We start from the raw sequence: 27,522 nt of genomic DNA on the forward strand, positions 1-27,522 counted from the left end.
TTCTCTGAGGGGGAGCTAGAGGTAGTTTTTTCTTTTAGAATGAATTTGGGATTGTGTTCTGACATTAAATCTGCTGTTCAACTTAATTGGGAATTGGATTTAGGTCACCCTATTTCTGATACCCAATGGTCTATGATGTATGAATCACGCAGAAATATATGTCAAATTGTTAAATAGATTGTACCTCACTCCTGACAGATTGCATACCTCTGGGCATCCTGTACTAAGATTTGTTGGCGGAATTGTGGAGAAGTCGGCCATATTATCCATGTCTTTTGGTCCTGTACTGTTCTCTGTTCGTTTTGACTAGAAGTATTCTCCCTGATTAATAAAGTGCTCAGGTTGTCTCTATCTCTATCCCCCGCTTTAGTTTTGTTACATATCTACCCACCTGTGGTTCAGTCATAGCAGAGGTATGTACTGGGCCATATATGTATTGCGGCACGAGCAGCTTTGGCTCGACACTGGAAACAATCACTCCCCCCCCTATTTCGAAGTCCATTTCTATTTCTTAATGGAGACGGAGTATATACCCTATTCCTCTTCCTCATGTTCTCCAATAATGCAGTGGATGGCGTGGCAGGAGTATGTGACTGACAGAGAGGGGGCACAATTTATCAACAATCCATCTTTGTCTGATCCTTTAGCGTTTAGTCTAAATAAAACAAATGATTCTGATTGGTAGGCTCTCTAGATTAGTGCTTTGACTCACCTTCTTGTTATTGTATTATATTTTGTATTTTTTTCTCTTATTTGTACAGTCTTGTTTACTGAATTTTTTTAAATATGTATATTATGGTGTGCATCCCTAACATGTTCTTTCCCTTCCCCATCCTATTTTTTTGTTCTGTATCCTTCCTCCTTTTAATTTGGAATAAATTCAATAAATGTTATTGATGAAAAAATCCAGAGATAAGCTTGGAACCTGGAGATTGCCCGCTGTGCCAGGATGGTTCATGCCTCGTATAAGAATTGATAAAAATATGATCAGATGTTTTAGATGTGGTGTATTAGGCCATGTTGCTCCTAATGGTCCACTTACCTCTGAACCTACAGTACGTAATGTGATAGCCTGCACTGCAGACAAACAGGTTAAGCCATACTTGACAACTCTCCCTGATTGCACCCCCCATCATGAAGCTATTATAAAAAAACAAACAGCGATATATACAAACATTCATATTATTTCCCTGGATTTGTTATAAGGCACAATGGGGGTCATTCAGACCAGCTCGCGAGCTCAGGACGCTCGCGAGCGGGTCGATGTTCCCCCACTGTGCATGCGCACGACGGAGGGAGCTCCGTCGTGCGCATGCGCGAGACCCAGCGAGCGACAGGCTCACCATCGCTCTGGGTCTCGCACCAAAGGGGGCGTGCTGTCAATGGGAACGCCTACCGTCTGAAGCCGGCCCCACTGACATCACTAGTGATGTCAGTGGGAGTGATTTTCGCTCTGATAGTGCCAAAATCACTCCAGGGCTTGCGGCAGCGAGACCCTACCGCAGGGTCTCCGTCGCAAGCCCGATGGTCGCGATGGTCAAGACCATCGCGACCATCATCATGGACGCTCGCATAAGCTGTGGGTGGTCACCCACAGCTATGCGAGCGTCCAGGAGGACGCTCCATTTTCATGGAGGAGGGCCCTGATTCAGAGCGAGTGCTCTGGTCAGAGCGTTCGGCTCTGCATCAGGCCCAATGATCCCTATGGCTACATGCATTATATGAAAAGAATCAGTGTGTTTCCATCGAAAAGTAGATCTTAGTAACTGCATTGGGGCTCATTTACATTTGGATACAAATCAATTTTACGACACATCTCTCAAATGTAGCAGTACTCGTCCACTTTAACGCGCGAAACGTGTTGGTGTTCACAATCTCCCTTAAATGCTTTTTCAAAAGTAGGCAAGTATGGGTTAAGCAACTTAAATAAATGTGTATAATTAATATAGAAGGCAAACGGGTAGAGGCTCTGTTAGATTCTGGTAGCCTGGTTACTCTTGTAAATGCTGAGTTGGGGAACCCCTTAAAATATCAGGGGAAAACAGTTGGTGAAACCTGTATACCTGGGGATACTCTGCATTATGATACTGCTTAGGTGAACATAGATACACAGTGAGGTCCCACGTGAGTCATTGTGGGTTTACTTAATTCTGATCTATGATGTTATATTAGGAAGAGACTTTTCCCACTTCTGGAAGCTGTGGGAAACCCAATTGGTTACAGGAGTAAATAACCTCCCTATTTATTGCTGCCCATTAGAGAGGTTCCACAATCTTCCACTGGGCTCTCAACCTTTGATCTGCTGTATGGGAGACACCCAAGGGGATTGCCGAATATTGCAAAAGAGACATGGGAGAGACAACCCATACAAATAAGATGGTTATTGAGCATGTTTCTCATATGCATGAAAGAAAAGCTGCAGTGGTGCCGATAGTGAGAGAGCACTTGGAACAGGCCCAACAAAGGCTGGAGAAACACAAGGGGTAAATTGGGCTGGAGAGACACAGGTGGGACATTAGGTCGGAGAGCATATGGGGGCAGATTGATACACCATAATTTGTTAATAGTCTACTGCGCAACAGGTATTTTTTTCCCTCAAAGCTGCAGGGTGCTGGGGGGTTCGTTATCCCTTCCTGAAGCGTACAAGGAGCAGCAGGAAGAGCTTGCCATGCTCTCTGCTCTAAGTATTGAAAACTCCCTATATTTTAAGGTATGTTGGCGGTTGTATGAGTGGGGGTGAGCAGGGAAATATATTGTGCCTTATTGAGCAGTGGGCTGTTGAAGGGTGGAGCACCTCCCACTAACTGCTTTTAAGTGAGTTGGAGAAGTGTCACCAACAGCTGCAACCCATCTGTACCGTGTCAAGCACTTCTGCACTAGACTGATACCATACATCATTATATAATAAATATACGAGACTCGAGATACAGTACATACAGCATGTCGATAGTCACTATGTCGTGTGGACACGAAAATGCTGATAAAGCGGAATTTTCAAAATTATAATGCCCACATAGTTAAGCACCATTACAACCGTACAAGCATCATTACAAAACGTATTGGGGTCCCACCCCTTTATATTAGAGAAACATTTCCTGCTGTTTGCCACAGATCTCTTAAATCACAGGTTCTCAAACTCGGTCCTCAGGACCCAAAACAGTGCATGTTTTCCATATCTCCTCACAGAATCACAAGTGAAATAATTAGCTCCACCTGTGAATCTTTTAAAATGTATCAGTGATTAATAAATACATCTGTGCACCTGCTGGGTGACCTGGAAAACGTGAACTGTTTGGGGTCCTGAGGACCAAGTTTGAGAACCACTGTCTTAAGTGGATCCAGTGTATTGACTGCATTGCACACCTGGTTCCACAACTGGCATTTGCAACCTAACGGGGATCTGGCTACTCTGGAACCCAGCAGACGGTAATTACAGAATAAAAATCTCATTGTGTGAAAACCTGATGTTACACCCTGTCTTATTTTTCTGTACCTGATTCTCCTCTCCTGCCTCCTCTAAGCCCCCTTCTGTCCCCTCTGTCCTTTGCCGCTATACCTGTTACTGCTCCACCTGTGGACGCTCTCCCTCCCTTCCACCAAATAAACCGAAACAAAACACAGAAAACAAACACTAACTAAACGGACACTAATGACACTCAAAACACACATGTTCACAAATGAACAGGAGAGGAAATAAGGGATGTAGTTAGGAGACCGGCGGACGGCATGCCGCCGATCGAAATCCCGATGTCACAAGTCCGACACGGGACTAAAGATAGGCATCAAAATACTGACACCTACAGTATCTTAATCCCGACGCCGGAATCTAGACAGACACCATCCCGAACGAGGTAAACCGGAGCTTCTTAGCTGTTAGCCATTGGGGGGGGAGTGTTAGGTTTAGGGGGCTTAGCAGGGTTAGGGTTAGGTTTTTTGGGGGGGATTAGGGTTAGGCACCACTGAGGGGGGGTTAGGGTTAGACACTAAGGGGGGAGGATTAGGTTTAGGCATGATGGGGGGAGATTTAGGTCTAGGCACTAACGGGGAGGGTTAGTGTGCGGGGTGGGGATGGTTAGGCTACAAGAAGGGAAGGTAAGGAGGAGAAGGGGGGAGGTTTAGTCTACTTTTTGAAAGGAGGTATCCGACTGTTGGTATTTCATACCCATTCCAGGAAGTACATATATGACAAACAGTGAAGATAATAGACAAGTAAGCTCCAATAAAAAATACCAGGTTCACAAGTGTTAAAAATATTAGTACAATGATTAATATTATGTAGCTCCTGGTCTAGAGGTCTCTGAAATACAGAAAATTCCACACAGAAAACTATGAATATCCTAAAAATATTAATATGATTTCAAAATTCCAAAATATTGAAATCTTTGAATTTCTCTACATAATTGATATGGTTTCCAAACAAGAGCTTTTTTTAAATGAGCAAATATCTAAGGTGGCCACACAGATGGCGATCTGCACATGATCAGCCGATGTGTACGATTTGTGTACGATTTCCCATGAAACCGTCCCCGGCAGTTCTGCACACGATCTCCACACGATCTGCACACAATTTGGTGTCCAATCTTCAAACAATCTCTCCTGCATTTAGACTTTCACAGTGCATCGCCTCCTAGATTGTCAGATCTGCCCTACTGCACGGCAGATCTGAAGATGCGATGTGCGACCAGCCGGGACGCGCATTGCATCGTAAGTGGGGACTCACGATTTACTGAGGATTTGGCCATATTTTACATGATCTGTCGTTCCAATGTGTCACACCCCGCATCTCACACCCCTTGCGGCCCTCTTTCAGGCTGAACTCGCTGAATTTTTGTATGCAGCCCTATGGGGCTATGCACAGTTTTGAGCGAGTTCAGGCTGCCGTCAAGTACGAGTTCAGGCTGCCGCGAGTGCATCGCTTTTAATTGGATTGACCCCATAATTTCTCACCTTATATATATCACTACCTGATCACATATTATTATTAGAAAGTAGGGGTGGGCATCGATCTCTGATATCTAGAACTAATTTTCGTGGCCTAACCGGCGTGATTTTTGGATCGATTCTGGAGACCCGATATGTTGACCAAATAATCCTGATGCTCTGGAGCCATGTTCTTACGTGGCCAGCAGTGTCCCCAACGTCTCCTGGTCCTCTGCACACGTACCTGCTTTTTTTTTCTTCTTTTAACTGTGCATGCTCAATCCTTTCCTAATGCCCTAAAAGCGCATGAGCCATAATAACAACGATCTTAGAGACAATTAATATTATTTCCAGATATTCTTCTGCATTCGATGCAGACATGGCAATCCAGCATCAATCTGAAAGATGTTTGGCCATCCTTATTACAATAGTTAAAAACTATACAAACCATTTTGTCCTTTCTGATTTACAATTTGCAAGACAAAGGGAGTGCTTCAATTATCGGCAATAACCACGTGTGGCTGGTATTTAGACTTTCCTTAATAACTCTCTGCCACCGACATTACAGAATTTTCTTTGTAGCCCAAAGAGTTAGGGATGGCAAACAATGGGTTGGCCATTGATGCTCACCATCAATGGTGCCATCGGTGATTACAGACGATGGCACAAAAACATCTACGGTGAATCATGGATGGTTTGCCACCCTTGATGGCCAAAACTGCTGGATGGCACGGTGGGCTGTGGGCCAATCAGCATGGGGGCTGGGGCCACTGGGGGTGGGGCTAAGTTCTGTGCTGTCAGGAAGAAGAAAGAAACCGTTGTGACTAGGGGTGAGCAGGTTCGGATTTCTGAAATCCGAACCCCCCCGAGCCCCCCCGATCCGAGGCCGATCCGAGTCAGGCTCGACTTTTCCCGCCTGACTCGGATCTGAAATCGAGGCAAAACGTCATCATCCCGCCTTCCGGGTCTCGCGGGTTTTGGATCCTATATAAGGTACCCGCGTCGGCGCCATTTTCTCACTCGACTGTGGACAGTGAAGAGGGAGGGAGGGAGTTAGGGCTGGCTGGGCTGTGTAGTGTAGTGTAGTGCAGAGTAGTGTTGTGCTGTGGTGTGCTGCTGTTGTCCATAGGGGCTGTGTCCACTACTTCAAAGTCCATAGGGGCTGGCTGTATGGTGCTGTGCTGCTGTTGTTAATAGGGGCTGTGTCCACTACTTCAAAGTCCATGGGGGCTGGCTGGACTGTGTTGTGCAGTCAGTTGTCCATAGGGGCTGTGTCTACTCCAAAGTCCTGTGCAGTGTCCCAGTCCTAAAGGGGTGCTGTAGTGTTGTCCAGGGGGTGCTCTGTCCGTCAGGGGTGCTCCCCCCAAGTGCTAAAAAATATAATATTTTTTCTGTGTTTGTGAATTGTGTGCGCAGTAGCCGCATGTGCATCAACAAAGTAGTGCCAAGCGTGCGCCTGTGTCGTAAGTAAAGGGCCGGCTGGCTTGACCGTTAAAGGGTGGTGTAACCCCCAAAGTACACTCCAGTCCAAATAAAAAAATATTTTCTGTGTTTGTGAATTGTGTGCGCAGTAGCCGCACGTGCATCAACAAAGTAGTGCCAAGCGTGCGCCTGTGTCATAAGTAAAGGGCCGGCTGGCTTGACCGTTAAAGTGTGCTGTAACCCCCAAAGTACACTCCAAACCAAATAAAAAAATATTTTCTGTGTTTGTGAATTGTGTGCGCAGTAGCCGCACGTGCATCAACAAAGTAGTGCCAAGCGTGCACCTGTGTCATAAGTAAAGGGCCGGCTGGCTTGACCGTTAAAGGGTGCTGTAACCCCCAAAGTACACTCCAAACCAAATAAAAAAAATATTTTCTGTGTTTGTGAATTGTGTGCGCAGTAGCCGCACGTGCATCAACAAAGTAGTGCCAAGCGTGCGCCTGTGTCATAAGTAAAGGGCCGGTTGGCTTGACCGTTAAAGGGTGCTGTAACTCCCAAAGTACACTCCAAACCAAATAAAAAAATATTTTCTGTGTTTGTGAATTGTGTGCGCAGTAGCCACACGTACATCATCAAAGTAGTGCCAAGCGTGCGCCTATGTCATAGGTAAAGGGCCGGCTGGCTTGACCGTTAAAGGGTGCTGTAACCCCCAAAGTACACTCCAGTCCAAATAAAAAAATATTTTCTGTGTTTGTGAATTGTGTGCGCAGTAGCCGCACGTGCATCAACAAAGTAGTGCCAAGCGTGCGCCTGTGTCATAAGTAAAGGGCCGGCTGGCTTGACCGTTAAAGTGTGCTGTAACCCCCAAAGTACACTCCAAACCAAATAAAAAAATATTTTCTGTGTTTGTGAATTGTGTGCGCAGTAGCCGCACGTGCATCAACAAAGTAGTGCCAAGCGTGCACCTGTGTCATAAGTAAAGGGCCGGCTGGCTTGACCGTTAAAGGGTGCTGTAACCCCCAAAGTACACTCCAAACCAAATAAAAAAAATATTTTCTGTGTTTGTGAATTGTGTGCGCAGTAGCCGCACGTGCATCAACAAAGTAGTGCCAAGCGTGTGCCTGTGTCATAAGTAAAGGGCCGGTTGGCTTGACCGTTAAAGGGTGCTGTAACTCCCAAAGTACACTCCAAACCAAATAAAAAAATATTTTCTGTGTTTGTGAATTGTGTGCGCAGTAGCCACACGTACATCATCAAAGTAGTGCCAAGCGTGCGCCTATGTCATAAGTAAAGGGCTGGCTGGCTTGACCGTTAAAGGGTGCTGTAACCCCCAAAGTACACTCCAAACCAAATAAAAAAATATTTTCTGTGTTTGTGAATTGTGTGCACAGTAGCCGCACGTACATCAACAAAGTAGTGCCAAGCGTGCGCCTGTGTCATAAGTAAAGGGCCGGCTGGCTTGACCGTTAAAGGGTGCTGTAACCCCCAAAGTACACTCCAAACCAAATAAAAAAATATTTTCTGTGTTTGTGAATTGTGTGCACTGTGGCTGCACGTGCATCAACAAAGGAGCAGCGCCAAGCATGCGCCTGTGTCCTGTGTCCCATAAGTAAAGAGCCGGCTGGCTCATTTCTTAAAGGGTGGTGTAACCCACAAAGTGCACTACTCTCCAGCAAAAATAAAAAAATATTTTCTGTGTTTGTGTGCGCCTTAGCCGCACGTATATATCAATATAACATAAATGGAGGACCAAACTTTCTCCGATAAAAATAAAATAGGGAAAGATCAAGAACCACTTCCTCCTAGTGCTGTTGCTGCTGCTGGGAGTTGTTCATCATCCCAGAGAGGAAGTAGGAACACCACTACTTTTACTAAACAATTGACCCTCCAATAGTCCCTAGCGATGAGGATGAAGTACGACAGCAGTCATCCTGAAGCAAAACGTATAACTGAGGCCTTGACTGCTATGTTGGTGTTAGACGTGCGTCCGGTATCCGCCATTAGTGCAGTGGGATTTAGACAATTGATGGAGGTATTGTGTCCCTGGTTCCAAATCCCGGTCTAGATTCCACCTGCATCCTCAAAGCAGCAGCGACAAGCGTGCGTCTGTCTGTTAAAGGGTGGTGTAACCCTCAAAGTGCGCTCCACAAACAATAAAAAAATTATTCTTTTTTTTTCTGTCTTTGTGAATTGTGTGGGCTGTAGCCGCACTTGCATCCTCAAAGCAGCAGCGACAAGCATGCGTCTGTCTGTTAAAGGGTGGTGTAACCCTCAAAGTGCGCTCCACAAACAATAAAAAAATTCTTCTTTTTTTTTCTGTCTTTGTGAATTGTGTGGGCTGTAGCCGCACTTGCATCCTCAAAGCAGCAGCGACAAGCGTGCGTCTGTCTGTTAAAGGGTGGTGTAACCCTCAAAGTGCTCCAAAAAATAAAAAACTATTTTTTTAATGTGTTTGTGACTTGTGTGCGATGTAGCCGCACGTGCATCAACACAGTAGCAGCGCCAAGCGTGCGCCTGTGTCATAAGTCAAGGGCCGGTTTGGACATCTGGTCCGGACTGAAGGACGTGCCAACAATTTCTGACAAGTCTACTGTCACTGCATATGATACTGTCCTCAAAGCAGCAGCGACAAGCGTGCATCTGTCTGTTAAAGGGTGGTGTAACCCTCAAAGTGCGCTCCACAAACAATAAAAATATTCTTCTTTTTTTTCTGTCTTTGTGAAATGTGTGGGCTGTAGCCGCACCTGCATCCTTAAAGCAGCAGTGACAAGCGTGCGTCTGTCTGTTAAAGGGTGGTGACACCCTCAAAGTGTGCTCCACAAACAATAAAAATATTCTTCTTTTTTTTCTGTCTTAGTGAAATGTGTGGGCTGTAGCCGCACTTGCATCCTCAAAGCAGCAGTGACAAGCGTGCGTCTGTCTGTTAAAGGGTGGTGTAACCCTCAAAGTGCGCTCCACAAACAATAAAAAAATTCTTTTTTTTTCTGTCTTTGTGAAATGTGTGGGCTGTAGCCGCACCTTACCGCATCCTTAAAGCAGCAGCGACAAGCGTGCGTCTGTCTGTTAAAGGATTACATCGGTGACAGCATCCAAGTAGGCATGTCAGACAGTCCGTACCTGTACTGGCAGGAAAAAGAAGCAATTTGGAGGTCCCTGTACAAACTGGCTCTATTTTACCTGAGTTGCCCCCCCCTCCAGTGTGTACTCCGAAAGAGTGTTTAGTGCAGCCGGGAACCTTGTCAGCGAAAGGCGTAATAGGTTGCTTCCACAAAATGTGAAGAAGATGATGTTCATAAAATGAATTATCAACTCTTCCAGGGAGACCAGCCTCCAGAACATACAGAGGGACCTGTGGTTGTGGATTCCAGCAGGGACGAATTAATACTCTGTGAGGATGAGGATGTACACAACACTGAAGAGGGTGAGGAATCGGTGGATGAGGACGACATCTTGCCTCCGTAGAGCCAGTTTGTGCAGGGACAGATTAATTGCCAGCTTGTTTTGTGGGGGCCCAAACGAACCAATCATTTCAGCCACAGTCGTGTGGCAGACCATGGCGCTGAAATGTTTGGTTTGTTAAAGTGTGCATGTCCTGTTTATACAACATAAGGGTGGGTGGGAGGGCCCAAGGACAATTCCATCTTGCACCTCTTTTTTTTCTTTGAATTATGTACTGTTTGGGGCCTAGTTTTTCAAACTGTCATCCTGTCTGCCACTGCAGTGTCACTCCTAGATGGACCACATGTTTGTGCCGCCCACTCGTATCTCTTAGCATAGTCATCCAGCTACCTTGGTGCAACCTTTTGGATATAAAAACACTATTGTGAGGTGTGAGGTGTGGGAGAATAGACTGGAAATGAGTGGAAATTAAGGTTATTGAGGTTAATAATAGCATAGGAGCAGAAAAACCCACAAATTCTGTGATTTTAGCTGTTTTTATGCTTTTTTTAAAAAAAATACAGATCCAAAACACAAAACCCAGAACCCAAAACACGGAAGGGTGGTTTTGGCAAAACCAATCCAGATCCAAAACACGAAGAAAGATCCAGATCCAAAACCAAAACACGAAAAGTGGCCGGTGCACACCCCTAGTTGTGACCCAGTCTGCCACCGATAGCATAGAACTATTTGATCTCTGGCACTGATGCAAAAAAACATCAACCATCTGTAGTTGATCATCGATGGTTGTTGACTATAGATTATCGATGGCCATCACTACATAAAACAGCCCTTAGCGATGTTACTGTACCGTAATTCTCAGCCATGTGCACATTCCCACACTTTGCAAGTGGCTGTCCACAAGTATATACAGTTGTAAATCCCTATCTAATAGACATCTACACATAAATGTGTAAGAAATTATGAATATGTAAGGATGAAGGACAAGAGAACATTAGTAAGCACACAGGGTCTGATTCAGAGATGGACGCAATGCCGATATTTACACAGCCTAAGCGATTGTTTGCCATTGTGCATATGTATAAGCCGCATTGCGCACATGCAGTGATTGAAATGCGAATACGCTCACACAGATGCAAGGTGAGTGACAGGCAGTCAGCATTCGGGGGAGGTAACTGGGGGGGGGCTAGAGAAATACAGGTGTGTTTGAACCATTTAAACACTTAGCCAATGCGTTCTTGCTCGCAGCAAGAGAGCCCAAGTGTCTGGAGACCGCTATGTCGGCGACAGCCTAGACTTAATAGTAAGGCTGATGGCCGCCTGATCTGTGTTCGATGTTTCTGGTCTTGTGTGTGAGCAGTGGATGTCAGATGTTTTCAGTGTGCGTCTCTAAGCACTGGACGGTGAGTCGCAATCCTTGAGAGACCGCTGCTGCGATGACATTTGCGACCATCCTTGAATCAGGCCCACAATGAACAATTTGTAATAATTTTGTAAAAACAGCAGTAAGCTGATGTAACAGGAATCCCAACTATCATGACATTTTTGGGGGGTCTATTTACTAAGCGTTGGATCATGGAGATACGGTGGACAGAGATAAAGTACCAAACAATCAGCTCCTATCATTTTTCAAATACAGCCTGTGACATGGCAGTTTGAAGCTGATTGGATGGTACTTTATCTCCGTTCACTTTATCTCCATCCAAGGCTTAGTAAATACTAGACCCCAAATTGTTACATTGGGACTCAGCAATATAAACACCTCACACAATAGTAAGCACCCGCCGGCGCACCATCGGATAGTGACATACAGCGTACACGCTCCCACACAGATTACACACAGTCACAGCCGGCGGCGGCGGCCACGCGTTACTGTTTACTCTCTGTACACACATCCATGACATGACCCCGCCCATTCTGGTGCTCGCTCCAACCGCAGGAGGGGGCGGGGCTTATGGCAGCCCATGTGTAATGTGTGATGTGCGAGGAGGATTTCAGGCGATTTCATCAACTTGTTCTCCAGCAAATCCGATCGCTGGGCACCAGCGGAGATCTGCCAGGCACACTCAGGTAAGTGATCACATTTTCTGCCCTGGAGAGTCACAGGGGAATGCTGCACAGAACTATGCACACATGATAGCAATGATGAACATGCCCGGACTCGTACTCTCTCTAGTCACTGCCAGTGTGCCATGGGTGCCCCTGTGTGTCCCGGGGTCAGGTCATTTGTGCGTGTCCCAGGTCATATGAGCGTGTCCCATGTAATGTGAGCATGTTCCATGTAATCTGTGTATGTCCCTTGTCCGGGAGGATGGGGGCAGTGATGTGATTGTTAGTACATACATGTGAGTGAGCAGTGTGTCACACTGTGTGTGGTGTCACTATGTGAAGTGTGAGTACCAATCACCAGTGTTAGGTGACTACTAATAAGACAGATGAGCTCCCATTGCTCAGTGTCAGTGGTGTTGGGCTCTGCACCTTACTGCTTATGCTTACATTAAAGTCGAACAGGTCTCTTATCATGTATTAAATGTATGTCATTCATCATGCCATGTACTGTGTAATGCCCATAACGCGGTGGCACTGGTGTAATGGGCAGTGGGGTGAGTGGGCTGTGTGCGGTATATTTAGGATGAGGAGGCGGCGGAGATGAGCTGCTCCTGTGACATGTGCTCCGGGACAAGTCGGGGCTTGTAGGTAGCGGCCGCTGAGAGGCTCCCTGGTCTCATTCCCTCCCTCACTGCTGTGTGTCCCTAATATTAGTACCTCTGCTGCTGGGACATGTGCTGCTGACACCCTGTATGTGGTGGGCGGACAGGCAAACTCGCCAGATATGTCCTGCTGACTGGGGGGACCTGTGTGGTATGTGGGGGGATGACGACGACTGGCTGGTATTGGGACTGGAAAGGGGGAAGGAGGAGTGCTGCAGATACTTTGCTGCTAGTTATAACTGTAGTAAACACTTTGCTATTCCATAAAAAGTAGTTTATTTTGCATTTTATATTTTTACTGACACTTTTTTATTCAGTATAATAACAGAGTATCAGTCATTGATAACATCAATAATAGGATCCAACTAACTGGTTTACTCAAGTACCGTTATTAGTATATATTTTTACTGCATAGTACAGTATATTATGTTTTCACGCATTTGACCCGTTGCTTGAGAACCTGTATGAATGGCTTTTACGCATATGTGTCAGGTTTTAAAGCACATGCGTTCATATCTATTGCTGTTACCACTAATACTAATATACTGAACTGTCAATTTAGAATAAACATATTTCCAGTGTAAACTACAGGTAATGTAAAATTATATTTTACTTTCTTTTAACACCTGTTATTTATTATCTCATTCCTCATTTCCTTATCATTATTTCCTTTTCATTTTCCCCTCCACTTTTTGTCTAATTATCTAGTTTAGGTCTGTTAGCATGTTTTTAACATGTTATTTATATTTAGGGGCTTATTATCTTTTGCAGCATCTCCCTGTAAAATATAATTTCCTATTGTCACGTATCTTGGCAACAAGACATTATTTATATTTGCAATTTATTAAAATCATCTTTCTGAAACAATGGCTCCAATAAGAGCATGTCCTTATGAAGAGTAAAAAAATGAAGCAATAGTTTACGCCAGGTTCAGACCAGGCTTACCTACTGCACATAGGCGGTCATCGGAATGCACATAGGCGGTCATCGGAATGCACATAGGCGGTCATCGGAATGCACTGGTGCAAGTATAGGATACTGCGGAGGCAACCAAAGATCCTTCTCTGGCAAAAAAAAGTGTGATACTGGATAGGCTACAATGGCTAATGCTAATATAAGGGGGCAGATGCTACCAGGTGCCAACTTAGCTTTTTGAGTTTGGTAAATTGGTAATTTTCACAGTCCCCTTTGAAAGCAATAGGGATTGATTTTGTAATAAGAAATAGTGGGACCACCGCAGATATACCTGGATGTTTATTGGCCCGATACTAACTAGTGTAGCAATCCTCTGAAAATGGATGTTCTATGGAGGATTTACAGTAATTAGCAGCTTTAATAAATAGGTCCCTTAAAGCACAGTGATCCTCATATGGGAGATCCACAATCCATGTGTATCTTTTCTGTATCCCTGACTTCTATAACACTTATTTGTATAATAATGTCATTGCTTGGGACTTGGACCTGACCTACAGACATAGTTTATAGCATATATTTGGTCCATACACTCTTAATATTTTTGATAGCAGCAGATGCTCAACTCTTATTATCATCACAGGAGTCAGGAGATGACACAGCACCAGGTTGTCTTCTTGGCTTGATTTACAAGGTGACATCATGTCCAGATTTCAGGACATTATCTGTGCAGTTCAACACAAAAGAATATGCAATATCTGTACCACATAAAAACAAACACGGGGCCTTTTGTATCAGAATGTAAAATATTTCTTCCATATCTAATAACTGTTACTGATTAGCTTGAAACCACTCCACCTTTGTGTGTATGGTCAGTATCTCTTTTTATTTCATATTACCAGATTAAGGACCTGATTCAGAAATGGAGGGATTTATACAGTCACACATAAGCGGCTGTGCAAGTCCGTCCATCTCAGATGCAAATGTAGAAGGAAGTGTCAGACACCTAATTGCTGCATTTGCGATCCCAGCACTGCGACCGACGTCGCAGGCTGGGATCACCATCGGAACCGATGATCGCAATGGTTGCTCCTTCGGTCAGGCTGCGGGAGCTGAAGCTTACCACAGCCTGGTCACACATGAGGCCAGGAATCTGCATCCGCCGATGCAGACCCTATCGTCACACTCGGAAACACACGACACGCCTCCGTTTCAGGGAACGGTGACCAGGCACGCCCCTGCTCTGCCCCCCCCCCCCCAAACGCCGCAGCATGATTGACATCTTGGGGGTCAGTGAGCGAGATCGCAGGACCCGTTCTGCACAGACCCCTAAACATCGGAGATGTGCGCTTATCCTCGGATGAACGTGCATCTCTGAATCAGGCCCTAAATAGAAATATTAGCACTTTTTATCTAAATAATGATAGTATCAAATATTATAATAATAGTATCAAATATAATAAAGAACAGACTGTATGTACAGTATATGTAGTGGACATGGAGTGTCTGGACTTGTGCAGGGGGAGGGGAGTGCAGCACTATTCTTTTACATGAAAGCCACTCAACTAATGGCGCTGGAACACTGTCTCTGGCACCATTCCACAATATCCCATAAATCCTTGATTGGGTTCAGATCTGTAACTGACATATGGATAACATCAGTGTTATACTCATCAAGTCATTGTGGGATCAAAACTGCTTTGTAGATGGAGCACTGACATTCTGGAAATACAGGAAAGAAATGTTGCAACATAGGGTGAAGATATCCCATAAATTTAGCAACATTAATTAGAATATTAAGGTCTCACGAGCAGGGCCCTCTTTCCTCATACATTGTTCTCTCCCTCACTTATATCATCATCTCCCCACTGCTAACACAGGTACAGAACCATTGAGTTCACCCAGTGCAGCTTTTGTGGGTATTAAGACTGCATATGCAGCAATGTTTATATATCACTTGTATCCCATGTTCTGCAATGTTTTGTACTGTGAGTTTTCTGCGCTTTATTCTAGCTATGTTTTCACTGTTTCTGTACTTTATAAAGTGCTACAGTCCTCTTGGGGTAGGGTATGGGATGCCGGCGATTGGGATCCAGTGGGTCAGAATCCTGACGCCGGCATCCCGACTAGGTTAGCTACCCGACGGCTCAAGTTAAGTACTCCTAGTGCCTAAACCGGGATGCAATCGGGAAACCAGCTGCCGTGATCCCGACAGCCAACTTCTCAATAGCTTTATCCCGGCGTGGGTTAAATGACAGGCGTCTATATCTAGACGCCTGTAATTTTCCCGACGCCGGGAGACAGGCGACCGGCATCTCGATCGAAGGAATGCTGGGCGCCGCGAGCGGACAGCCACGGGGGGGGGGGGGGGGGGGAGGGGGAGGGTTAGGTTTAGGGCACCCGGGGGGGACTTAGGGTTAGGCAGCGGGGAAGGGGGGGGTTAAGGTTAGGCACTTACAGGGGGGATTAGGGTTAGGCACTTGGGGGGGAGGTTAGAGTTAGGCACCCCTAAGGACGGTTAGGGGGGTTAGGTTAAGTTAGTATATACTTACCTGAGGACGATTGGGATTTCCAGCGCTGTCGGGCTGCCGCTGCCGGGATCTGTCCATCTGTCAGGCTGCCACTGCCGGGAATCGAATCACCGGCCGATTCCGCCTAAACCTAACCTCCCCCCAGTGCCTAAACCTAATCCTCCCCGGCAGGGCCGACTCAAGCCCAATTTTTTAGGCAAGCAAATATTTTTTCAGCGCCCCCAGGGGTACTGTCGCGTGCGTCGGGGGCGCGCGACCGAAAAATATAAAAGGGCGTGGTCTCGTGGGAAAAGCCGTACACATACCTAAAGCATGTACATATACAGTCAGGTGCATAAATATTGGGACATTGACAGAATTTTCATATTTTGGCCTCTATTCACCACCACAATGGCTTTGAAATGAAACAAACAAGATGTGCTTTAACTGCAGACTTTCAGATTTAATTTGAGGGTAATTACATCCAAATCAGGTGAACGGTGTAGGAATTACAACGGTTTCTATATATGCCTCCCACTTTTTAAGGGGCCAAAAGTAATGGGACTATCAACTCAAAAGCTATTTCATGGACAGGTGTGGGCTATTCCCTCGTTATTTTATTATCAATTAAGCAGGTAAAAGGTCTGGAGTCGATTCTAGGTGTGACATTTGCATTTGGAATCAGTTGCTGTCGACTCTCAATATGAGATCCAAAGAGCTGTCACTATCAGTGAAGCAAGCCATTATTAGGCTGAAAAATCAAAAAAACCCATCAGAGAGAGAGCAAAAACATTAGGTGAGGCAAAATCAACTGTTTGGAACATTCTTAAAAAGAAAGAACGCACCGGAGAGCTCAGCAACACCAAAAGACCTGGAAGACCACGGAAAACAACTGTGGTGGATGGCAGAAGACATCTTGTTTGTTTCATTTCAAAGCCATTGTGGTGGTGAATAGAGGCTAAAATATGAAAATTATGTCAATGTCCAAATATTTATGCACCTGACTGTATGCATATAAATATGCAACTACAAATCTACAAAAATGCCTTGTATTGTTCTCCCCCCACTCTCTATGTCTTATATTGTCCTCTCCCCCCTCCATGCATTGTGTTGTCCTCCCCCATGTCTCAAATTGTCTTGGGGGGTTGGGGACGGCAGTACTGGAGGTAGCTACCCCTGGGGGTAGGGAGGGAGGCGGCAAAGGTAGATAGCAGCTGGGGCAGTAGTGGGGGCTAGGAAGAGTTTACGGCCAGGCAGTGCTGGGGGTAGGGAGGGGGTGGTAGATAGATTAAACTAGTAGCAGCAGCTTGCCCATCCTCACCCCCCCCACACTATTGTTTGACAAACTACAGTACCCCCATCTGATCGCCCGCCCACCACTCTTCACTGTTAGCAGCTGCAGGAAGTTAACCCCAGCCCCCCGCAGCACCAAACAGCCATCTGGTCACCCCCGCAGCACCACACCCAGGGCAGGGGCAAACGCAGGATTTTCTGGGGATGGCGGGGGTCCTTTATGTATATATAAATAGTATATTTATAGTTCCCACTGTGAAGCATGGGGGAGGAGGTGTGATGGTGTGGGGGTGCTTTGCTGGTGACACTTTTGGTGATTTATTAAAAATTCAAGGCACTCTTAACCAGCATGGCTACCCCAGCATTCTGCCGCGCCATGCCATCCCATCTGGTTTGCGCTTACTGGGACCATCATTTGTTTTTCAACAAGACAATGACCCCAAACACACCTCCAGGCTATGTAAGGGCTACTTGACCAAGAAGGAAAGTGATGGAGTGCTGCGTCAGATGACCTGGCCTCCACAATCACCCGACCTAAACTCAGTTGAGCTGGTTGGGGATGAGCTGGACCGCAGAGTGAAGGTAAAGCAGCCAACAAGTGCCCAGCACCTCTGGGAACTCCTTCAAGACTGTTGGAAAACCATTCCAGGAGACTACCTCATGAAGCTGACTGAGAGAATGCCAATAGTGTGCAAAGCTGTCATCAAAGCAAAAGGGGGCTACTTTGGGGAATCTAAAATATAAAACATATTTTGATTTGTTTAACACTTTTCTGTTTACAACATAGTTCCATATGTGTTCTTTCATAGTTTTGATTTCTTCAGTATTAATCTACTATGTTGAAAATAATTTAAATAAACAAAAACCATTGAATGAGAAGGTGTGTCCTAACTTTTGACTGGTACTGTATATATGTAAATATATATATATATATATATATATATATATATACTGTATGTCAAACACAAACATGTACACAGTATGCACACACTAACACACACATACATGAACACTATCGCATACACTTCTGTACATACACTAACACATTCACATGTGTTATACACCTCCTGCTGCATTTGCATGTTTGCAAGACGGTATTGTAAAGATGCCCTCCTGCAGCTTTGCAATTCCGTCACAAGCTGAATCACCCCCTTGGGTCGGCACCACAAGTGTGTACATCCATTTGTTGAGAATATCATGTTATCCTGCTCTGTGGGGTTTTCGTCAGACTCTTTTTGATTAAACTTTCTGCTAATGTCACAGGATGAATGTTGTAGTAATTTATCTACAGTGCTCTCCTTTTGACTGTTGGCACTATTGCCCTTTGCTATTGATAATAACAACAGCTTTGACTGTGCTGCTTGTAAACATTAGCAAGTTGAGCTGTGTTGGTCACTGAAGCTTCTGCCAAATGGACCCCAACAATCACCCCAAGGTCAATGATGACTCCTCTTGCTGTGTTTCTAGCCATAAATAAAAGGATTGATGCTAGATCCTAGTGGCCTCTGATGTCACAACCATGTGACTCGCAACGGCAGGGAAAGGAGCAAGGCCGGTGAACTAGCAGTTTTACTCTCCAAGTGGTGATCTATTGGGAACAGCAACCTGTGGCGAGCAAAGGATACACTTTGGGTCCCATGTTCTGAACCTTGCTCCTCCCCCCGACTGTCGCGAGTCATATGGTTGTGACGTCAGAGGTCCATCAGCCCACTTCAATTTAGACCTAACCTTAGTAGCAAGGAGTTGAGAGGTATACCACTTTCACCACTGCTCTGCATAGCATAACAAGTGCTTCTCATACCTGCAATACCTGGGTGTATGGAAGTGGCTAAGCAGCAGCTTAACATTTCACAAGCACTAGACATTCCTCCGGCCATTGTGATGTGGCCACGCCTTTTGTCCCAACTCATGGTTTTGAAATGTTGGGATGTATGGAATATAAATGAGGTGTCATTATTGTCAATGTGTAACTACTCTTACAAGGGTATTCAATTTGGAGCGTAAACTTCGTGCTGGACTTTTCGCTCCACATCGCTGATTTTCCAGGGATAAAGTATCGGGCGCGTGCCCGCTTTATCCCCGTATTCAGTTAAAAAGCTATGAAAACGGGAACCTGCGAAATAGGATCGGCAAAAAAAAACGGGATTTACCAGGAATAAATTGTAGGACCCCCCTAAAGCTGTCAAAACATGGGGCATCACTATGGGTACTCCCGTTATAGCCTGCAAATGAAAGTCAGGGTTTTAAATAGCTGCGGCAGGTGTTTTTTTCGACATTGAAGAAGTGATGCAGAAGAGCACTTAGGTTATTTTTTTCATTTTTTTAGTGGTCCCATCAAATTTGGGGTACATGAAAATGGGTACTAGCATATTTTTATGTCCCTAAAGTAACTTTAAACAAATTCTGCAAAAATGCACTTGCTGCTAATAACCTATTCTAGAAAACACCTGCCGCATATTTGCAGAATAGCCCTGAAACTATTTCCCTATTTTTAAACACTTTCTTCCATTTTTTTTTTTTCACTCCACTTTTTAAATAATTCTTTTGGGGTATCCCTAATTTTTTTTTGTATTTTTTTTTACACAGTTTATTTTTAAATGACATTCCCAGGGGTGCAGGCTATTTTTTTTATGCCTGCACCCCTAAACCTCAATTCTGCACTTTTTTTCGTCACCTATTCAGTGGTGAAAAGTTATCCCCGTTTTTTTTCAAAGACTTTTCGAACCTGCGAAAAGTCTTTGAAATTGAATACAGGGATAATTGAAATCGGCGAAAATGACGTCATCTGCGATAATTTATCGCCGATTCCGAAATTTCCGCTACAAATTGAATACCCCTGTTAGCAGCAGGTCACACACAGGGCTCGTGAGCGCATAGCAGAGCGCAGAAAAAAAAAAAAGCCCTGATGCAGAGCGAGCGCTCTTAAAGAGCGTCCGGCTCTGAATCAGGCCCGCAGTACACTTGCTGGTAGTAGTCAGAGGGTCTGATTCAGAGATTTTTGCAAAGCCAATATTTACGTAGATTGAGCGAATGTTTGTCATTGTGCATGCGCGAAAGCCACACTTCACAACACAGCAATTGCATTGCGATTACTCCCGTACAGAGTAACCACTCGCGAAGTGAGTGACAGGTAGTCAGCATTTGGGTGTGGTAACAGGGGGTGGTTAGCAGAGGTGTAACTAGGGTCTTTGGCTCCCAGGGCAAGATGAAAAATGGCGCACCTCCCTGGTGCGCCACTGGAAAAGGGACATGTCAACATGATACACCACCGTTTCTCATCACTGTGGGAACATTCCTTTCCATTCCATATGCACCTTACCTATAAGGTGGTTTCTCACATTGGGGAACCTCTGAAGAAATGTATCCTCCCAGGGGCGGATGGCATCTTCAGTAAGTATTCACTATTCATGTAGGATATCATGGTCCAGAAGATGCCTGTTTGTGTAGGAATATTACCAAGGTCGTAATAGTCATCAATATAACAGCAGAACAACCAGACTCATGCCGCTTCCTGCCCTCTGCGTCTCTCAGCCACACCATCATCTCCACATGCGTCTCTCAGCCACACCCTCATCTCCTCGGTTCGTCGTCTCTCAGCCACACCATCATCTCCCCCCTGCGTCATCTCTCAGCCACACCATCATCTCCCCCCTGCGTCATCTCTCAGCCACACCTTCATCTCCCCCCTGCGTCATCTCTCAGTCACACCATCATCTCCCCCTGCGTCATCTCTCAGTCACACCATCATCTCCCCCCTGCGTCATCTCTCAGCCACACCATCATCTCGCCCCTGCGTCATCTCTCAGTCACACCATCATCTCCCCCCTGTGTCATCTCTCAGCCACACCATCATCTCACCCCTGCGTCATCTCTCAGTCACACCATCATCTCCCCCCTGCGTCATCTCAGCCACACCTTCATCTCCTTCCTGCGTTTTCTCTCAACACACCATCATCTCTCTGCATCATCTCTCAGCCACAACATCATCCCTCCCTGCGTCATCTCTCAGCCACACCATCATCTCACCCCTGCGTCATCTCTCAGTCACACCATCATCTCCCCCCTGCATCATCTCTCAGCCACACCATCATCTCCTCCATGTGTCGTCTCTAAGCCACAACATCATCTCCATGCGTTGTCTCTCAGTCACATCATTACCTCCCTGCATCGTCTCTCAGCCTCACCATCATCTCCTCCGTGTCATCTCTCAGCCACATCATCTCCTCCCTGCATTGTCTCTCAGCCTCACCATCATCTCCCCCCTGCGTCATCTCTCAGCCACACCATCATCTGCCCTCCTGCATCATCTTTCAGCCACAACATCTCCCGCCTGCGTCTCAGTCTCCCCCTCCCTTCACTCTGTGTCAAACAGCCTCTATGTGCCCCCCCTTCATTCTGTGTCTCTGTGTGCCCCCCCTTCATTCTGTGTCGCTTTGTGTCCCCCCTCCTTTTTCTCTGTTTCCCCCCTCCCCCGGTAACTGCCAACCGCCCTCACCCCTGCCTTCTGTCTGGATGATCATCAGATGGTGAGGACCGGCAGGCGCAGGGGCTCTTCTTCCCTGGTAGGGCAGGGAGTGTGACGTCCCGTGGCGCTGGCGGGTGGTAGGGTACGCTGCCCTGGCCGGCAGCGCCCCCTCTGCTGTGCCTGCCACGTCGTCCAGGGCACATGCTCTGCTCCCCCTGCCCTAGTTACACCACTGGTGATTAGAAAAACACAGGCATGTCGGACTGTTTAAACGCTGTTTCATGGGCGTCCATAATTTAGCCACTGCAATCTCCTTTGGAGCTCTCTGTGTGTCGGGAGAGCTGCAGTGTTTGCAGCTGGTCAGACTAGACTTACATGGAGCATGACTGCCTGATGTGCATTGATGTTACTGATGTTTACGCTGTTGCACGTTGTCAGACGGATATGAGAAGGCAGCAGTGGGTGTCGCTATACTTGGCTATGCTTTGGAAGACATTAGCATATTTTAGCAACTGCGATCCATGTAAGAATGCAGTTGCGATTGCATTAGTGTAAATCTGGGAATCAGGCCCATTTAAATGCAACCTAGTGAAGGGGATGGTGACCATTTGATATGTCGAACACTATGATCATTTGATTTGTGAATAAAGGGCTCGATTCAGACCCGCTCGCTAAGAAGCGTTCGCTCGTAGCTGGACGATTTTCGCATTCTGCGCATGCGTATGCATCGCAGTGTGTGTGCGCGAACCAGTGTGAGAGATTGGGAAGCGGTCGCTCGCTGCGCATAGACTACCCAGCAGAGTGAGTGACAGGAGAAGCCGTTTTTTGTGGGTGATAACATGGGCTGGCCACTAGAAACGGGGGAGTGGAGGTGCGAACGCAGGTGTGCCTGAGCGTCTTAACATTGTTTCAGAGGCGTGCATGATTAACAGGCAGCGTCATAGTACACGTCGCCTGGTTGTATTTCACACTGAAGTTATCACAGTGCTTGCTGCAGGGTATAGTCTACCTCAAGCGCTGCGTTTGCTTCCGATGGTCCTCGATGTATCGATGGTTACATACACTTCCTGAAGATGACGTGCGCAAGTGGGTGTCTTAAAAAAGGTTGGTGGGCATCTGCATACACAAAGTGATCGCACGCCAAGACATAGTGGGCGTGCTTATGCCTTGGTGTGCGATCGCCTGCCTTGCTGGATGTGTGCTGGATTTGCATACGCTGGGTGCGAGCGAACGCATCTAGCAAGCGGGTCTGAATGAGCTCCAAAGATCCAAAAACATTTAATAATTAGGCGTAATCATTTATTCTTTTGTTACCTTACTAATTCCCAAACAATGTCAATTTAAAATCTGTAGTGAGCAGAGGGCCTGATTCAGACCCGGTCGCAAGCGCATAGGGCTCGCAAGCGAGGCGATGGCCGGGTAGTGCACACGCCGCGTGCGTGCGCGATCCCCATAGTGAGTGAAATTTCACTCGCCTCGGGACTCACTACAAGACAGGGCGGCTGTCGATTGTGATTGACAGCTCGCCCCGTTTTGTAGGTGTGCAGGGGTGGTGGCTGGACAAACGGAGGCGTTCCTGAAGGAACGCCTGCCATTTGTGGGCGGCCCTACTGACATCCACAGTGATGTCAGTAGTGAACTTCATGCTCTATTAGAGCAGGAAGTTCACTGGGGCTTGCGGTGGACGAGACCCTGCCACAAGGGTCTCGTCGCAAGCCCGATGGTCGCAATAATCGCGACCATCGCCAGGCCGCCCGCTAAAGCTGTGGGTGGTCACCCACAGCTTAGCGAGCGGCCTGGTGGCCGAAACAAAGAAAAAAACGTCCCGCCCTGATTTTTAGGGCCAGAAAGCAAACAATGAAATCACTTTACCTTGTAAGTAAAATTATTTAGAATATCCATTTTATTACTCATTGTGCATTTATTTCCGTGGATGAGTCATATTTCCTGTCCTGCTGAATCTATAGTGATTAACCATTTCTATGCCAAAAGGAAAGAGTTATTGGAGAACAGTGTGTTTTAGATGATCTTTTATGTTGAATTAAGGAAACTAGTTATATTATGAAGTGTGGTATTCTTTTTTTTATTACTATTGGGTGGTATTTTATGTACGGTACACTTTACAGAATGTTTATATATATAGACTGACCTTGAGTTTAATGTGTATATTAGGTGTGTTATTGTAACATCTCTGAAGGAGGAACATCCAGCATGTCTGCACAGGTCTGATTTACACAAACACATTTCCTTTCTTGTTTCCAAGTTAAGGTTATTGATCCTATTTGTACAGTTTATAAAACATACTGAGGGGAATTCAATTGTTTTATGAGGAGCACTAATCAGTTGTTGCTCCGTTCGGGCACATATGCCGTGCTGCATACATTCTTTCTCACGGTCTCCTGAGGTGGCGAGCATGAATTTTCTGAAATGTCCACAGTTTGGAGAGCCCTATCCAAGATTTTTGATGGGTTTAGTCGCTTTACACGGCTAAACCTAGTTAAATTGGGCGCGAAAAGCGCGATAATTAATGGGCACTCAAAAACAATTGAATTGCCCTGACGGGTGTCCATTACTTATCATGGCAATAAAAACAAATGAATTGCCCCCTTGTATCTGTAATTTTCTCACAAATTTCTAATGTTATTTTAGAAACAATCTATAAACATTGAAAATTAAAGTTTAAACATATACATACAAATGTGTCCTTACAAATCTTTGCTGCAGTCACACTAAAAGCCCCTCTCAGTGCGCCAGGTCTCGTGAGACTGCTAGCGCCCGGAGTCTTTCTTTGCCGATGCAACGGCAGACTGTGCTGATTCATTTGATAAGCGACACTTGTATACTGAATCTGTATATGAAGTGCTACAATGGAGTCCGGCGATACAATAAGTGCTGCATATAGCTGCATTTACTCGCACTCATGAATAAATCGCGGGTAATTAGATTGAGTCCTTAGGGGCTCATGTAGAGTTGGACCGAAATGCAATTTGAAATGTTTTGTTTCTGCTTTTTTTTTTTGCCATTTGTGCATGAGTACAAACATTTTTTGCTCATCCTTTCCCATGCAGTCTGACACATTTTGCTTTTGCTGTCCCTTGCACTTTGGGGGACAGGACAGGGTTTGATGGGGTAGTGTAAAGCACAGTAAGGCAGGGCTCGCTCAGATTTGGTTGCCTGGCGACCAGATTTTCAGCAACCCCTGGGCCCTGTAGTGCACACCTCGAGCGCGGTCCACACTACAGAGTAACAAACACACCGTCGCCGTTGTTATAGCAGCCAATGAGAGTCTGTCAGACTCTCATTGGCTGCTGCGTCGTCCACAGAGTGAGCCGGCTGGAGCTCACTGATGAGCTCCGCCTTCCGGCTCACCCCGCAGCAGGTTGGGAGAGACGTCTACTGGCGGCACTGCAGAGGGGGGCTACTACTGGGGGCACTGCATAGGGGGGGCTACTACTGGGGACATTGCATAGGGGGACCACTACTGGGGGAACTGCATATGGGTGCCCAAAGCATATTTTTGCATCTGGGCCCACCACTCTCTAGTTCGGCCACTGCCGGCGGTGGCTTTGCTTGCCCGGGGTTTTTTGGCTGCGGAGGGGTGGTCTTTCTGGGGATTGGTTGCCTGGAGAGGCGGGTTAGCTGCTCAATAATGTGGCAGTGGGAGGGTGGTTTACCTGGGGTACCCCGTTAGTGGTGTGGCCATGGGGGTTGGTTGCCTGGGGCGTAGGTGCTCAGTAATGCTGCCCTGGGGGAAGGGGGGTCTGGCTCCTACACTTTCATCCTGGCCCCTAGGTCTTAGATAAATTTGTCAAGCCCTGCAGTGAGGGCACGTTCATGCAGAATTCATCCACTGCTAACCACAAGAAAGATCGATTTGTGTCTGTTAAGAGGTGGTGCAAAATGCAATTGATTCTATTTGACTACATCGCTCCCACTTATGCTAATATTGCAATAATGTGCCTACTGTCTAGTCACATTATTACTGTGGTATTTGCAGTCGGGAAGTATTGTTTTGTGACTTGTCTAATTTCCTTTTACAGTACATGGTAAATAAAAATTATTAAGTATTTATAGCACTGCCCAGACATACTATGGGCCCCATTTATTAACGAGTTTTTATCACCAAAATTAGTGATAAATGTCACTGTGTATGATAAATGTTGCTCCAGCCAATCAGCTCCCAACTGTCATTTTTCTAACAGTTGACAGTTGGGAGCTGATTGGCTGGAGCAACATTTATCATACACAGTGACATTTATCACTCGTTTTGGTGATAAAACTCATTAATAAATGAGGCCCTACATTGTTTATGAATTGTGAACTGTAATTTTAGTATTTTCAACTACCAGTGTAACCATATCATTGGCGTAAATCAGGTGCATATATTACTGTTCTCCAGGAGCAAAGCAGGTACATATGCTACTCTTCCCGAGCTGGACGCATCTTATTTTATGCACAGCTATGCAACATTCTCCTTTTTTCCGGAAGCATGTTACGTACAATTTTCGATTTAGGCCCCTATTCAATTTGGAGTGAAAATACGTTTTCGCGTGTTTTTGGCGAAAACTCTTCGTCGATGACGTTATTTGGCCAGGCGGAAAAGTATCGCCGTATTCAATTTGAAAGACTTTCCGCCTAGACGGAAAGTCAATGCAATGTAATAGGCAAAAAGGTTTCGCCTATGAATAGCAGACGGAAAAAAGTGCAGAATTGGGGTATTCGGGTGCAACGTTGCGGGAACCCCTGTGCAGCCTTCAGACAGTCCCCCAAAGGTAAACTGTGTCAAAAAATAAAAAAAAACACTTAAGAACACCCCAAAAAATCACTTTGAATTTGGCGGCGAAAAAAAAAAATGGGGGAAAAATTTGAAAAACTATCGTACTTGACTCTGGGGGGGGGTCCCCAAGTATGCCCCAGGTGTTTTTTTTTCATTGCAGGGGCTTGCGGCAGGTGGATTTTTCACATTTTTTTAAACGTAACTTTAGCAACCTTAAAATATGCTGACCCCCATTTTCAAGTACCCCAAATTTGCTGGGATAAGTTATTTTCTGCAGAAAAACCTCCTGAATACTATTCTTCACCACTTATACAAAAACACTATTTAGCATCTATTGAGCCCGTTTAAAAACACCAAATACCTTCAGCAAGCCAAATCGGGGGGTATCATAGGGAACCCTCATGTCAGAGCATCTTTTGGGGGATGTTCAGGCCTACTTTCAAATTGAATACGAGGATAAGCGGGCACGCGCGCAATACTTTTCCGCCTGCAAAACACGCGATGTAGGCGAAAAGTCTGGGAGGCGAAAAAGTATCGCGGCTCAGCTCAAACTGAATACGGGCCTTAGCCTCTTAATTCAGGGAGCTCTCCTGGACTCGAAGCCATGATATGCCATGATTAAGCAGTGGATTACTTCATTGTGGACATGTCCCAGACATAGATCACAGGATTGTCCATGGGGGAGGAGCCAAGATAATGCAATTCCCGGTGTCACGCACCCCACAACTCCCACCTGAGCCTTCTGCTCCGGCATCTGGAGGGGGCCAGAGACAAGTCAGCATGTATGGTCTAATGTAAACAAGCCCCAAAATAGTCAGCCCTCGGAAAGTGGGGACCCCATAATAAAATGTGGCCCATCATTCTGAAGATCAACCAGCCGGGGCTATTCCCCGCACCCTTGGGGTGGTGGTGGGTGTGGGGGTAATTGTATAAAAGATAGAAATTAATATTGCTCTTTACAGTGGGACTACAGGTCCCAGCAAGGCTGCCCCAACATGGCGGCACTTGGAGAACCACAAGTGCCACCATGGCCGGACAGTGAGACAAGCTGGCACGTGTACCCCTGCTGTAAAGAAAATACAAAAGAAAAGACACACACCAGATATGTTAACT

General features: G+C 45.9%; 1 protein-coding gene across 1 annotated transcript in view; it reads left to right on the forward strand.

Annotated features, from left to right (window-relative positions):
- The first annotated feature begins 11,717 nt into the window (after window positions 1-11,717).
- The window catches only part of EDA2R (ectodysplasin A2 receptor), a 65,818-nt gene continuing 50,013 nt past the window's right edge, over window positions 11,718-27,522 (forward strand). Inside the window, exon 1 of the mRNA XM_088444198.1 lies at window positions 11,718-11,811. Coding sequence (XP_088300324.1) covers window positions 11,720-11,811 — 92 coding nt within the window. The 5' untranslated portion in view covers window positions 11,718-11,719. The remainder of the gene's footprint in view (window positions 11,812-27,522) is intronic.

The sequence above is a fragment of the Taudactylus pleione genome, unplaced genomic scaffold, assembly GCF_031769625.1.
Source record: "Taudactylus pleione unplaced genomic scaffold, aTauple2 ptg000352l, whole genome shotgun sequence".
NCBI lineage: Eukaryota > Metazoa > Chordata > Amphibia > Anura > Myobatrachidae > Taudactylus > Taudactylus pleione.